The sequence below is a fragment of the Psammomys obesus genome, unplaced genomic scaffold (genome assembly GCF_907164565.1).
Source record: "Psammomys obesus unplaced genomic scaffold, mPsaObe1.curated_primary_1811, whole genome shotgun sequence".
Taxonomy (NCBI): Eukaryota; Metazoa; Chordata; class Mammalia; order Rodentia; family Muridae; genus Psammomys; species Psammomys obesus.
In genome coordinates, this window is record NW_026596051.1 from 14,827,325 (window position 1) to 14,839,990 (window position 12,666).

Genomic DNA, 12,666 nt, shown 5'->3' on the forward strand with positions numbered 1-12,666 from the left:
AGCTCTCTTCTGGCCTCCATGGGCCCTGTGTGTACATGCTGCATGACACACACAGGAAAAATATCTATATATGTAAAATAAAATGGGAAAAATTTAAATGATCTTATTTACTTAAAATTTTGGGGGTGTGTTTGTGTATGCTCGCACACTGTGTGTGGGTGTGTACATTTGCTAGTACACATCTATTAGGAAGCCTAAGGTTGACACTGGGTGTCTTTATTTCCACCTTATTTTTTACAGAGTGACTGAACTCGGGCCTCATCTCTATGTCCTCAGCATAGGTCTGTGATGTCATGCTAGTTTTTATATGGGAGTTGGGGATCCAAATGGAGGTCTTTACTTACTTAACCCATTGAACTATCCTCCTGACTCCAAAATTGTTTTATTAATTTCTTTTTTTTTTTTTTTCTTTTTTTGAGACAGGGTTTTTTCTGTGTAGCCTTGTCTGACCTGGACTCCCTTTGTAGACCAGGTTGGCCTCGAAGTCACAGAGATCTGCCTGTCTCGGCCTCCCTAAGTGCTGGGATTACAGGTGTGGGTACAATCAAATCTTAATATCTGAAAATGGCAAAGCACAGTTACTTTGGTATAGACTTGGAATGTTTTGAGGTCCACAGTTAGAAAAGTTGCTGCTAGGAATTCAGCTATGTTGAAGACAACTGACCTTGTCTTCAGCATTGATCACCAACTGAAATCCTATTGTGGATCACCTTTTGAGTAGTGTATTCAGAATCTCTCCCAGGTTCAAAAAAATGAATTTGTATAACGATGAGCCACACACTCTATATCATTTGTCTGATTCCAGAATTATACTGGATTGGTTCTGTGGTTATTTTCTTTTGAAACCAAACATTTCCTTTTAGCAGTGACATTTGAGGATTGTTCTTTGAAGCATCTTGTTCCCAGTGTATGTTCTATATGGAAGTGTAGTAATAAGGAGTCTAGCTGTTTCTGACAACTTATGCTTTTTTAAATTTTCTTAATTTTTATTTATTTATATCTTGGTAGTTCACAAAAATGATTCTGGAGAGAGACAATAATTTTTTTTAACTTAAGCTTTTTTCCCCCCCTTCATAGAAGGATGGTTATTTTTTGTGTATGGCATGATAATATTTTAGCTGCTTATCTGTGCCCTACATCTGGCAGAGAAACACAGTAAGCTAGTTCATTGTGTTCATGGCTCTGACTATAGCCTTTAGTGTTTTTAGAAAGGCAAAAGAGACAGCTTCTGATTTTGATTTTAAACACACTGCTTGCTCGTCTCACCGCATCTGGACACTGACTTCTGTATGTACTGATGTTTGACTTTACAAATCATGCGACAAGTGACAAAATGTCACAATGTGGGCAAGTCCCACCCAGACTAGATGGCAGCTGCACAAGGCTAGGAACTTTGTTTTTATTGCTGCCTCACCTGCCCACCCACAAGGACTGTTCCATGAGTGGCCTCCATTGCTTACCATAGAGAGTGAGTGCACTCACTCTTGAACTGTGTCCTCCATCCTGTTTCATTTATTATTGATTTCAGTAGCAAATGCTTCAAAGAAAACTTTAGGTTCAGGGAATAAGTTTTAATCATAGTCATTTTGTTCATCTGTTAAATGTATGTATGGGTTTGTGTTATTCTTGTGATTAAATCATTTTTCTACCATTGAATACTCCTACTAAATATGCTGCAGAAGTCTGGTTTGGATGTCAGAAACATTAATAACTATAGTGAGGAAAAACTAAGATGCAGAGAGAGAAGGTCACCCAGTGTAGTTAGTGTAGTGGCACTTGTAAAATGCACCTTAAAGTTTAACATCACTGAGGTTGTTTTTTTTTTTTTTTGTTTTGTTTTGTTTTGTTTTGTTTTGTTTTGTTTTGTTTTGTTTTGTCCTGTGGTTCAGGCTTTTTTATGTAGTTCTGGGTGTTGAATCCAGGCCTTTGCTCTTGCTAGCAGACACATCTGTAGCCCTGAAATTTTAGCCCTGAAATGTTGCCTTTGCACTCAGTTGTGTCTGAATTTGTTTCTTATTTATAGGCAAGGAATTTCTTTTGTTTTCATTTCGGCGGAAAATAAGAGATTATTTAGAAATGAAGAGTTACTATTGCCTTCTTAAAGTTTTGAACTCTCACCCTCCATTTGAGATATGAGACAAGACCATCTAGAAAGCACTCCATTTTTTTCCCCAAGACATGAGAGCCAACAAGATCTGTTTAGCGACTCTCCACCCCCAAATATTTTAGGAGGCCTCACCTCTCTCTAGATTTTTCCTTGTTTATTTGGTTTAACTTGAATTGTTTTTATACTTAGTTTTAAAATTATAAATTATAATTTAAAATTATAAATTTTATACTTAGTTTTAAAATTATAAATGATATACAAATTGGTGTACCTTTTTGTCTTTGTTGAAACCCGTGTGTCAGGTCTCATGCAGCTGTCACATAAACTAGTTGGTGTAGGATGTGAATGTGTGTATTCCATCTTGGTCTTAGAGCCTTCAAGACCTTACATTCAAGACCTGCTCATCTTCCAGTGTAGCTGCACAGTAATATACATGATCATGGTATTTATGATCAGGTGTATTGATTTTTACTTTTTACTTTACTTCCTTTTCTCCCTCCCTCTTTCCCTCCTTCCCTCCTTCCCTTCTTCCCTCCCTCCCTCTCCCTTCTTACCTCCCTTCTTCTCTCTCCCTCCCTCTTCTTTTTTGAGACAGAGTTTCCTCTGTGTAACTTTTGACTGTCTTGGACTCTTTGTCGACCAGGCTGGTCTTGAACTCACTGAGATCCACCTGCCTCTGCCTTCCAGAGTGCTGGGATTACAGGTTTATGCCACCATGCTCACTGTGATTTCTTTTTAAAATTATTTTAGGATTTTATTTATTTATTTAATGTATGATGCTCTGTCTGCATATACTCCCACATGCCAGAAGAGGGCATCAGATTCCAGTATAGATGGTTGTGAGCCACCATGTGGTTGCTGGGAATTGAACTCAGGACCCCTGGAAGAACAGACAGTGCTCTTATCCACTGAACCATCTCTCCAGCCCTCATTGTGATTTCTACATTCTTTAGGATTTCCCACCTACATGCCTGGATGTGGGTGGAGGTGAGTGGGCATGAGGGATTGCCTTTGGGTATTTTCCTTGATTGCTTCTCCACTTTATTTTTTGAGGTCTCTCACTAAACCTGGAGCTCACTGATTGGGTAGACATGCAGGCCAGCAAGCCCCAGGGATCCTCCTGTCTCCATCTTTTCAATGCTGAGATTATAGGCATGTGCTGCCAAACCTGTCATTTTACATGGATGTTGGGGTCTAACTATAGTTGCTGACCTATGTCCTTAGCCCCAGGACTGTTTCCCTACGTGGCAGTTTGTGTGTGTGTGTGTGCGCGCGCGCGAGCGCGCGAGTATATATAATAGAAATTTGTACTTTATTGAGAGAGATTCAGAAAGATTGAATTTTTTTTGCCCCTCTAGCCATCAGTGATAGAATTTAGGGTAACCTATCTCCCTGCTTTGACTTGTGTCTCATGGCTCCAAACATGTGTTATAGTTAGATCTTTTAATTGATTGTTTGTATTTAACATAGCCACATTAAGCCGGGTACTGTGGCACATGTGTGTAATCCCAGTATTTGGGGAGGCAGAAGCAGGCAGAGCTCTGTGAGTTCGAGGCCAGCCTTTTTTACAATGAGAGGCCAGGAACAGGCAAAGGCTACACAGAGAAACCCTGTCTTGAAAAAAAAAAATGTGTCTGTGTGTGTGTGTGTGTGTGTGTGTGTGAGAGAGAGAGAGAGAGAGAGAGAGAGAGAGAAAGAAAGAGAGAATGAGAGAGAATATAGCCACATTATATTCTATGTCAAGGAAAATTTCAAAGGTCATCAAAATATAATTATTGTTATTCTCTGAAGTATTTATGCAGGAGAACCCTTTCAGACTCACCTTTACATAGCCTTTATCTGGCACATTGTCCTTGGAGGAATGTACATTTTTTGGCTTTGTGGGCACTGTCACAGTGATGAGACACTTATTAAAGAAATGTTTGATCGTGGTTACTGAGGAGTCATTGTTGGCACAAAGCTGACATGCTTCAGTCTTTTTTGTTGAGTGTTGCCTGATTTACTAACACCATAAGCTGTGTGTGTGTGTGGGGAGGTTGTTTGGTTGTTTTTGATTTTTGAGATAGAGTCTTGGTATGTAGCTTAGGGTAGACATGAACCTGCACCAATCCTGCTGCCTCAGCCTCTTAAATGTTGGAATTATAAGTGTGTGCCACCACCTGGCTCATAATTCTTTCTTAATCATAGATTTGATCTATGCTTGTTTAATCCTATATATGTGTAATTACAAGCTGGATGTGATCTATAGAAGTCACCATCATATCATTGTCTTCTTGAATTTTGCCCTTCATTTTCCAATTCTTTAGAGAGTTTTGATACTCTATACTTACTTATGTTACTTCATATATTCTAAATAATAATCTTGAGCCAGGTATGGTGGTTCATATCTATACTTCCAGTTCTCAAGAGGCTGAGGCAGGCAGATCACCAGGAATTCTAGGCTAGTCTGCCCTACATGGTAACTACTAGGGTAACTTGGGCTACAGAGTGAGACTTTGTTACAAACAAAACCAACCAAACAACACTGCCCCCCAAACAATTAAAAATGCAAAAATGAAACCAGCATCAAGACAAGCTCAAAAGGGATGGATCTACAAATACTAAGAGAATTTGCCACAAAGAAATTGGGTAGATTTAGTTCTCAGATTGTTGCTTACTGGCTGGAATTCTTGATGTTTGTAATTATATACCTGCTACTTTATTTCCCTAAAAAAATAAGTTGGTAGAAGTCAGTTCTGTGCACAAACAAGCCTTAAACTAGAAGTCCAAGGCTAGGGTGGGATGCCTGTGACAGTGGCAAAGATTTCCCAACTAGCTGTGAGAGGTGACACTGTTCCATGGAGGGAGACTCACATAGGAGCATTTAGGTTTCTGATCCATGTAAGAAAGGAATTTGAGAATCCACCAAGAGTCCACACAGCAGTTCAAGATGTTGGTATGGAAAGAAGTGTCTTGAAGGGGGCTCTTCAGTGCATAACTTGATGGTAGGATTATTTGTTTCTCTTGCAGATTTCCTTTGAAACCTTGTAGAAGAAAAATTTCTCAGGACAATATTCATTTGGTAAGTTTGTTTTTATCCTGCAATCACTCGTCTGATCTGAAGCAGGAAAATGTATTTACAAATTACTTTTGTGACACTGTTTGTCCTTGTTCCTTTTCATTAGGACCCAGGCCAGGTTACCTTTTCTGTATATCTTTGTGCCATAATACAATGTTCTCTATGCCTGAAAATGTGTTGAATAGTTGTGGTTTTCAGTTGTAGCATTAACTCTTTCCTCAAAACTAAATATTTATCCTTCTAGAGCTTTTTAAGTTTTTAATTAGTGTGTATAATAGGTGTGTGTATGTGTGTGTGTGTGTGTGTGTGTGTGTGTCTAGACCAGAATATGTTAGATCCTCTGGAGCTGGAGTTACAGGTGGTTTGAAGTGTCCCATGTGGGTGCTGGGAAACAAACTCAAAATTCTGAGCCATCCTTTCAGCCACCATTCTGGAGCCTTTAAAACTGAAATTGTATTCTTATTTTTGTACTTTCTTAAGTAGATATTTAATCCCAGCACTCACACACAGCAGAGACACACTGTGAGTTTGAGGCCGGCCTGGTGTACAAAGCGAGTCCAGGACAGCCAAGGCTACACAGAGAAACCTTGTCTTGTAAAACAAACAAAATATCTATCTGCCTGCCTGCCTGCCTGCCTGCCTATCTATCTATATAAAAGTCAGGCTTTCATTACTAGAGTTAGCAGTACAACTGTGAGATACTTACTTATGTGTTTATTTATTTTGAAGCAGTCTGGCTTTAGATTAGCTATATAACAGATGTTGTCCATGAACTCCTGATCCTCCTGGGATTACAGACTGCCTCTGCCTCCCAGGTGCTGAGATTAAAAGTCTCACCATGCCCAGCTGTTTTTCTATTAGCCTATATTAATTGTACATAATAATGAGCTTATTATAACATATTCATACACATATAATATTTTATACATACACATTGTTTACCCCCATAGCCTTTTTATTTTATCACTGATCCTTTCCTTCATCTCTCACCTCTTTCTTTCCCCTTCCTTCCTCTTTTCACGACCTATTGAGTTTAATTAGGGTTGCCTGGCTGAAATATTATTCATGATCACTTTACTTGTGGCTGTACCACAGAAGAAAACTCCTCTCCTGTCTCCAGCCACCATTAACTTTGTTTATATTCTCAGGAAAGGATGGGGCCTCTTGGCTCTGTGATCTGTTACCCCCCTACCCTCCCCACATCACACTCCTGACAATGTTAACCAACCTTTGTGAACACCTGCTGTGAGTTTAAGGGTAGGGCAGTCTGGCTGGGGAGATGGCGCAGATAAAGAGTTTCTATGTGAGCTGGAGGACTAGAGTTTAGCTTGTCTATAATTCTAATGCTTAGGAGACAGAGACACAGGGAATCCCTGGTACAAGCTGGCTAGCAAGAGTACAGTGAACCCTCAGTTCAGCAACAGATCCTGCCTTAGTAAATAAAATGGTGAATGAAATAGATACTCACTGTCAACCTTTGGCCTCCACAAAAAAAAAAAAAAAAAAAAAAATTACAGCCATGTCTAGAAGAGAAGTATTCCACAGCACTTTACTTCTTCCAGCTTGCATATTAACCCTCCCCCTTTTACATTATTTCCTGAGATTTGGAGTGGGTACTGTAGGTGTCTCATGTAGAGCTCAGCTTTCAACAATTATTCCTTTGACCAGTTCTGAGTTTCTGCAGTAACCTCTGCCCCCTGCAAAAATAAGCTTCTTAACCAGAGACAACAGCAGTGCTGATTTGTGGGGATAAACAAAAATATTTAGGAGGCAATTTGACAATTAAGCCATGATTACTTAGCAAAAGGACAACAGTAGCCACCCTACTGTAGTATATGACCTCCCAAACCAGGGGATTTTCACTGTTTATAGTACCAGACAAGAATTACCCTCAGTGGAGTAGTAAATTCAATGAGAAAGCTATTGCTCCTTTAACAGACTTGTCATTATTGCTCTAGTGGGCATGTCTTGCTTGATCCGTTGATAGTATAGCACAGAGGGTTCACAGCTGAGTAAGACTGCTAATGACAGTTCTCCAGCATTGGAGCACCATCTGACACTGTGAAAGCCTGCTAACAGAGGAAGCTTCCAGTTCAAAACTTGATTTCCTTATGTCCTATAACCAATGCTTGTGGTGTCATAAGGAATAGAGTTTTGCTGTGTAATTCTAGTGGGCAACCATTGTAGGGGCATACTGTTTGGGGAGCCCCCGTGGGCTTTCCCGACCAACTATATATAGACAGGTGGCCCATCCTGGCACTGGGCCTTTTTATTTTAGTGACCAGTGACTTCTGGGAGTAGCTTCATTTACTCACTGGGTACCTCTGCTGAAACCTTTTTTTTTTTTTTTTTTTTTTGGTCTTACATTTTATTTTGTGATTAGCTTATAAAGTAGTGGGTTTCCTTATGGATTTTAAATTTAAATATAGTATTCTTAGCTTTGGGTGTCTCTACCTTTAACATATGTTCAGTTCTCTGAGCAAACAGCATTTTAAAGGATACTGGCCTGTTCTCCAGCTTGTTCTCTCCTCAGTCCTCCTTACCAGTGACCGTGCCCAGTGTTCATTTCAGGATCAAGTCCCTTAGCATGGCATGCAACAAATAAATCACCTGTAGCTAGTCACCTGCCCCTGTGCACCTAGTGTAACCAGCCTGGACTAATTGTTAGCTTTCAGATGGTCTCCAGTGTATTCTTTTGCTTTATTCTGCTATATGAGTCCTTCTTGTTCCTACTTTGTGTTAAAGTTTGAAGTGTCTATATGCAAGTCATTTTTTTCTGTGAGCCGCAGCTTCATATGGTATGTTTAGTATACTCAGCAGCACAATTATCTTTTTATGGTCATTACTCTTGCCATTCAGTCGTATATGTGATAATACATGTTCCTACAGGTATAGGCTGACTTTGGTAGGCGCACCGTTTGGTGTGTGGTCCTTTGGGTTGTTTCCCACTCTTTGGCTATTTTGAATATTTGCTGTAAACACACCAGATACAAATTTTTATGTATGTTTTGTTTTTTGGTTAGATACGTAGGAGTGGACTTGCAGGGTCACTTAATAACTGTTTTATAATTTGAAGGTGAACTTAGCAGTTTTCAAAGAGTCAGTGAGTGCACTGCTGTACACCCCTGCTAGCATTGTGAGAGGGTAATTGTTTACTTTCTACCCTCTATGTTAACAGTTTGTTAGGGAACACGTGGCACTATTACAACTAAAACATAAAGATGTTTTCAGCTGCTTATCAAACTGATTGTAAGGACTCAGGTTCTTCCTCTGGTGTTGAGAGTGTAACCGCTATGCCGGGCTTCATGGTTTTCAGTGACGAGCTGCATTCACAACTGCTTCCTGAGGATTGGTCCTATTTGGTCCGTGTAGTTGTTTTGTTTTTCGAGTCATTTAAAAAAAATTAATTTATTCTTTGATAATTTCATACATTATGTGATTCTCCTCAGTCTTCGACATCCGGTTAGAGGTTTGATAGTTCCCCAGCTTCCCACTCTAATATGGTACACTAATAAGCTATACAAAATAATAATTTGTACAGTTTTTGGTTCTAGACCTGAAAGTAGCTGTTTTTTTTTTTCCTCAGGAGAATATAGTAGTTAGCCTTTAGAGATGGTAATCTGTGTACTTAGAATTAAGGTTATTGCTACACAGTTCATTCTGTAACGTTCTTTGCAGTAAAATTATTTATACTTAGTGTGAATGTATTTATCCCTTCTTATCCACCTTTTAATTTAGGTATAATTCATATAACATCCACTCTTTTTAAAGTATGCAGCACGGTGGTTTTTAATATATTCATCATGTACAGACCTTACTGTTGTCTAATTCTAGAGGCCCCCCTCCCCCCGCTTCCCATAAATATTACCTTGGGCCCACAGAAGTCACTCCATATTCCCGTCTCAGTTCACGTACTTGCAACATTATTGTATGTTTTCCTGGATTTATCTAGTCTGGATATTTGGTTGAATTTGTAGCTTTTTGTGCCCCAGGTTTTTTCACTTAGCATAATGTTTTTTATCCGAGCTATATGGGTTGGTATTTTCTTTCTTTTTATTGTTGAATAAGAGGTTTTTTTATATGTTTTTATATAAAAAATGTATATACATGTTGCATATTTTTTGTTTGCTACACATTTGAGTTATTTCCATTCCTTGACTGTTAGGAATAATGCTGCATGAGTGTTTATCTACAAGTTATAAAACCCTCCCTTCCCTCCCTCCTTCCTTTCCTCCCTCCTTCCCTCCCTCCCTTCCTCCCTCCCTCCCTCTCCTTCTCCCTCCCTCCCTCCCTCCCTCCCTCCCTCCCTCTCCCTCCCTCCCTCTTGTGCCTGGTTTTTTCAAAGACTGGAGAATCTAGGTAGTGTTTATTGTTAAATTTGTCATTTCCAGTAGCTTTTAGTGGCTTTCTCTGTCCCTTGTCTCCCAACAGCTGACTACTCCCCAGGCCTCAGCCAGAGCACTGTTAAAGTCAACCTCTTCTCATAGCCCTGGCCCTGCCTTCCTTTGATGTTCTCTTTCACTTACCTCATGCTGCTCCTACAGAGCTTATGCCGACTATTGAGGTTCAGACTTCCCAAGTACCATCTTTTTTTTTTTTTTTTTTTTTATCAAACTTCAGCAAACCAAAAATACTGGGTGTATAGGATGCTAATATTTGCAGAGAAAGAAGCACTAAGGGAAGATGATAGCACTCTTAGTAGCCTACCTTTGTATTTCTAGTTGGGTATTCTTTTGTTCTTGGAAATACAGGGAAAACTGTTAGAATAGTTCATAATTTTTCAGGTAAGCACAGGATAGATATCAGAATAATAAGGTGATTGATTCATATTTTACCTACTAAGTCAGTTGTTTCCATTGATGAGGAAATCCATTTTCAGTAACAAACTACACAAACATCTTGAAACATTAGTAGGATATTGTGTTTGCAGGCTGATTTTTATTATTGCTTTTTTTTTTTTTTAATCTTTCTGTGAGGTTTGTAATATTTGAAAATTACCATTACCATCAATGCAAGAATGTCAGTGTTTTCACTTTTCTTACAGAACTTGTTAAGTTAGTAGTATTTTCACAAAGCCATTATTCAGTTAGAACTAATGATGAGAATTTAGCTGGCTGATAGTCAACTTTTTGGGGGCTGACTGTGGTTGAACTTCAGGTCTGTATATGCAACCTCTTTAATTAGGGTATGGTCAGTTAGGGGGAGAAACTATTGCCAATTTTACCTCTTTTTTTTTTTTCTTCCTAAAATAAAAGGTCTCAAGCAGAAGAGAAAGAAGAACCTTGTCAGAGACTGGAGAAGAACGGGACTCTCCTGACCTGGCCTGGTCATGGTAAGCACCAAAAATAAGAAAATTAGAGTTGTCTAAGCTTGATAATATGTGAACACTAATACACCTGTTTCTGTTTTGTAAGGAATAATTTTATTTTTTTGCCATTCCCTAATTTATCTCTATCTCCTTTGTCAATTTCTTAGTACCAGTTCAAACTAGGTATGCAACACACTTTAAGTCAATTGGTAAATGGAGGCAAGGTTGAAATATGTAATTCTTGGACTCCAGGATTTTCATTTCTTCTGTCAATCATGTCTTGATTGACAAGAATTGTGAAATATTTGTTGTGAAATGTATTGCAAAATAAGCATGTGTTACAGAATGTCACATTGAGCTAATTAATGTACATGATCACACATAGCACATATTCTGTATGAATTTGTTTTTAAGATGGAAGTAGTTTTCTGCCTTCCCTGTTGTGTCTTCAAGACTCTTTTGATCCTGTAGCAGATGAGGCAGCTGTTGGTACCCTGCACATATCTTTCACTAAAAACCACAAATGGATATTTCAGTGGCATCTAGGCCATTTCGGCAGAAAAGATAGAACATAGCCAGCTACAACTCATTAATCCTAAGGATATATAAGCAAAGATTTGATGACTAGAGAGATAACATTGTCTGATGTATGCATGCATGCATGTATGTATGTACGTATGTAGTTGTTTTGTTTTGAACTGTGTGGGAGTTCCTAGACCTAAAATATTTCCTGCTGATATACAAAGGGAATTGAAAATACCATGTTAATTTCAAGTCTCATTAGGGATGTGTGGAAAATCCTTTTCAAAATTAAAAGGGAAGTAAAATAGCCCCCCCCCCCCCAGTTGTGTAGTCATATCATATTAAAAGGAAAAGGGAGGTAATTTCTCCCCTTTTAAAAAATATTTTTTCCCCTGAGACAGGGTTTCTCTGTGTAGCCTTGACTGTTCTGGACTCACTTTGTAGATGAGGCTGGCCTTGAACTCATAGAGAGCTGCCTATCTCTGCCTCTCAGAGCGCTGGGATTACAGGCATGTGCCACTGTGCTCAGCTTAATTTTTCTCTTCTGAAAGGTGGGCCAATGAATTTGTGGGTATCACAACTTTCTGATATAATCTTGTACCAAAAAAAGTTTTACATTTTTTTTTTTTTAAGGGAGGTGGTGCTTTTGAGACTGGGTTTCTTTGTGTGGACCTGGCTGTCCTAGAACTTGCCCTGTAGACCAGCCTGGCCTCTAACTCACAGAGATCTGCTTGACTCTGCCTCCCTATTGCTGAGTTTAAAGCCATGTCCATCACTGCCCATCTACTGTTTTTTATCTAAAGTGTTTTTTATTTTCCCATAGTTTTCAATAAGCTGAAAACATTCTTGCCTAATATTGATAAGGTGTATAGTCAGTGCCAGTGAGCAGCACGTGGGCACCAAAGTTGTTCTGCTTTGCACTGAGGGCTTGCCCTTCACTATGTGCCCATAGCCAGAAGAATAGTCCTCTTCCTGGTACTGCTGAGGTCTCTGTGGTGCCCAGCACAGTCCTCTGGGGTCCCTTCTCCTTATGGAGCAGTGTGACCACACATCATAAAGGATCTTTCTTAGTTACTGTTCTGTTGCTGTAAAGAGACACCATGACCAAGGCAAGTTATAAAAGAAAGGATTTAACTGGGGATTTGCTAACAGTTCCAAAGGGTTAGTTTATGGCCTCATGGTGGGGAGCATGGTGGCAGGCATGGTGCTAGAATGGTAGCTGAGAGTTTTTGAAACCTCAAAGCCTACCTCCAGTGACACCCCTCCTCCAACAAGGCCACACCTCCTACTCCTTCCCAAACAGTTCCGCCAGCTGGGACCAAGCATTCAAATATATGAAACAATGGGGGCTATTCGCATTCAAACCACCACAAGATCATAATAGCAAATTTTAAAAAAGTTATTATTTAGAATTTTGCCATTAGAATTCATGGTTGTGTGTATTGTTTTTTGACTGGTCCATGTCATTTGTTCATATGTATGTATATGTGTATGTATAAGTAATTAGGCTTAATACAAGCTTTAGTTTTGCTATTCTTGGTCCTCCCTACACTATAAAAGCCACAGTGTAAGGTAGCCGTTTAGAGGAGAGTGCCTGACTTCCTACTTTAAAGTTGCCCTAACTGGAAGAGACCTGCTAGGTGCTATAAGGTAGAATAGACTAAGGAAGTG

General features: G+C 39.3%; 1 protein-coding gene across 3 annotated transcripts in view; it reads left to right on the forward strand.

The window, feature by feature from the left end:
• The window catches only part of Mtmr3 (myotubularin related protein 3), an 80,017-nt gene that overhangs the window by 16,753 nt on the left and 50,598 nt on the right, over positions 1-12,666 (forward strand). For all 3 annotated transcript variants that reach the window (XM_055623887.1, XM_055623888.1, XM_055623889.1), the window contains exons 2-3: positions 5,117-5,168; positions 10,421-10,497. In XM_055623887.1, the coding sequence (XP_055479862.1) occupies positions 10,495-10,497 (3 nt within the window). In that variant the 5' untranslated portion in view covers positions 5,117-5,168; positions 10,421-10,494. The remainder of the gene's footprint in view (positions 1-5,116; positions 5,169-10,420; positions 10,498-12,666) is intronic.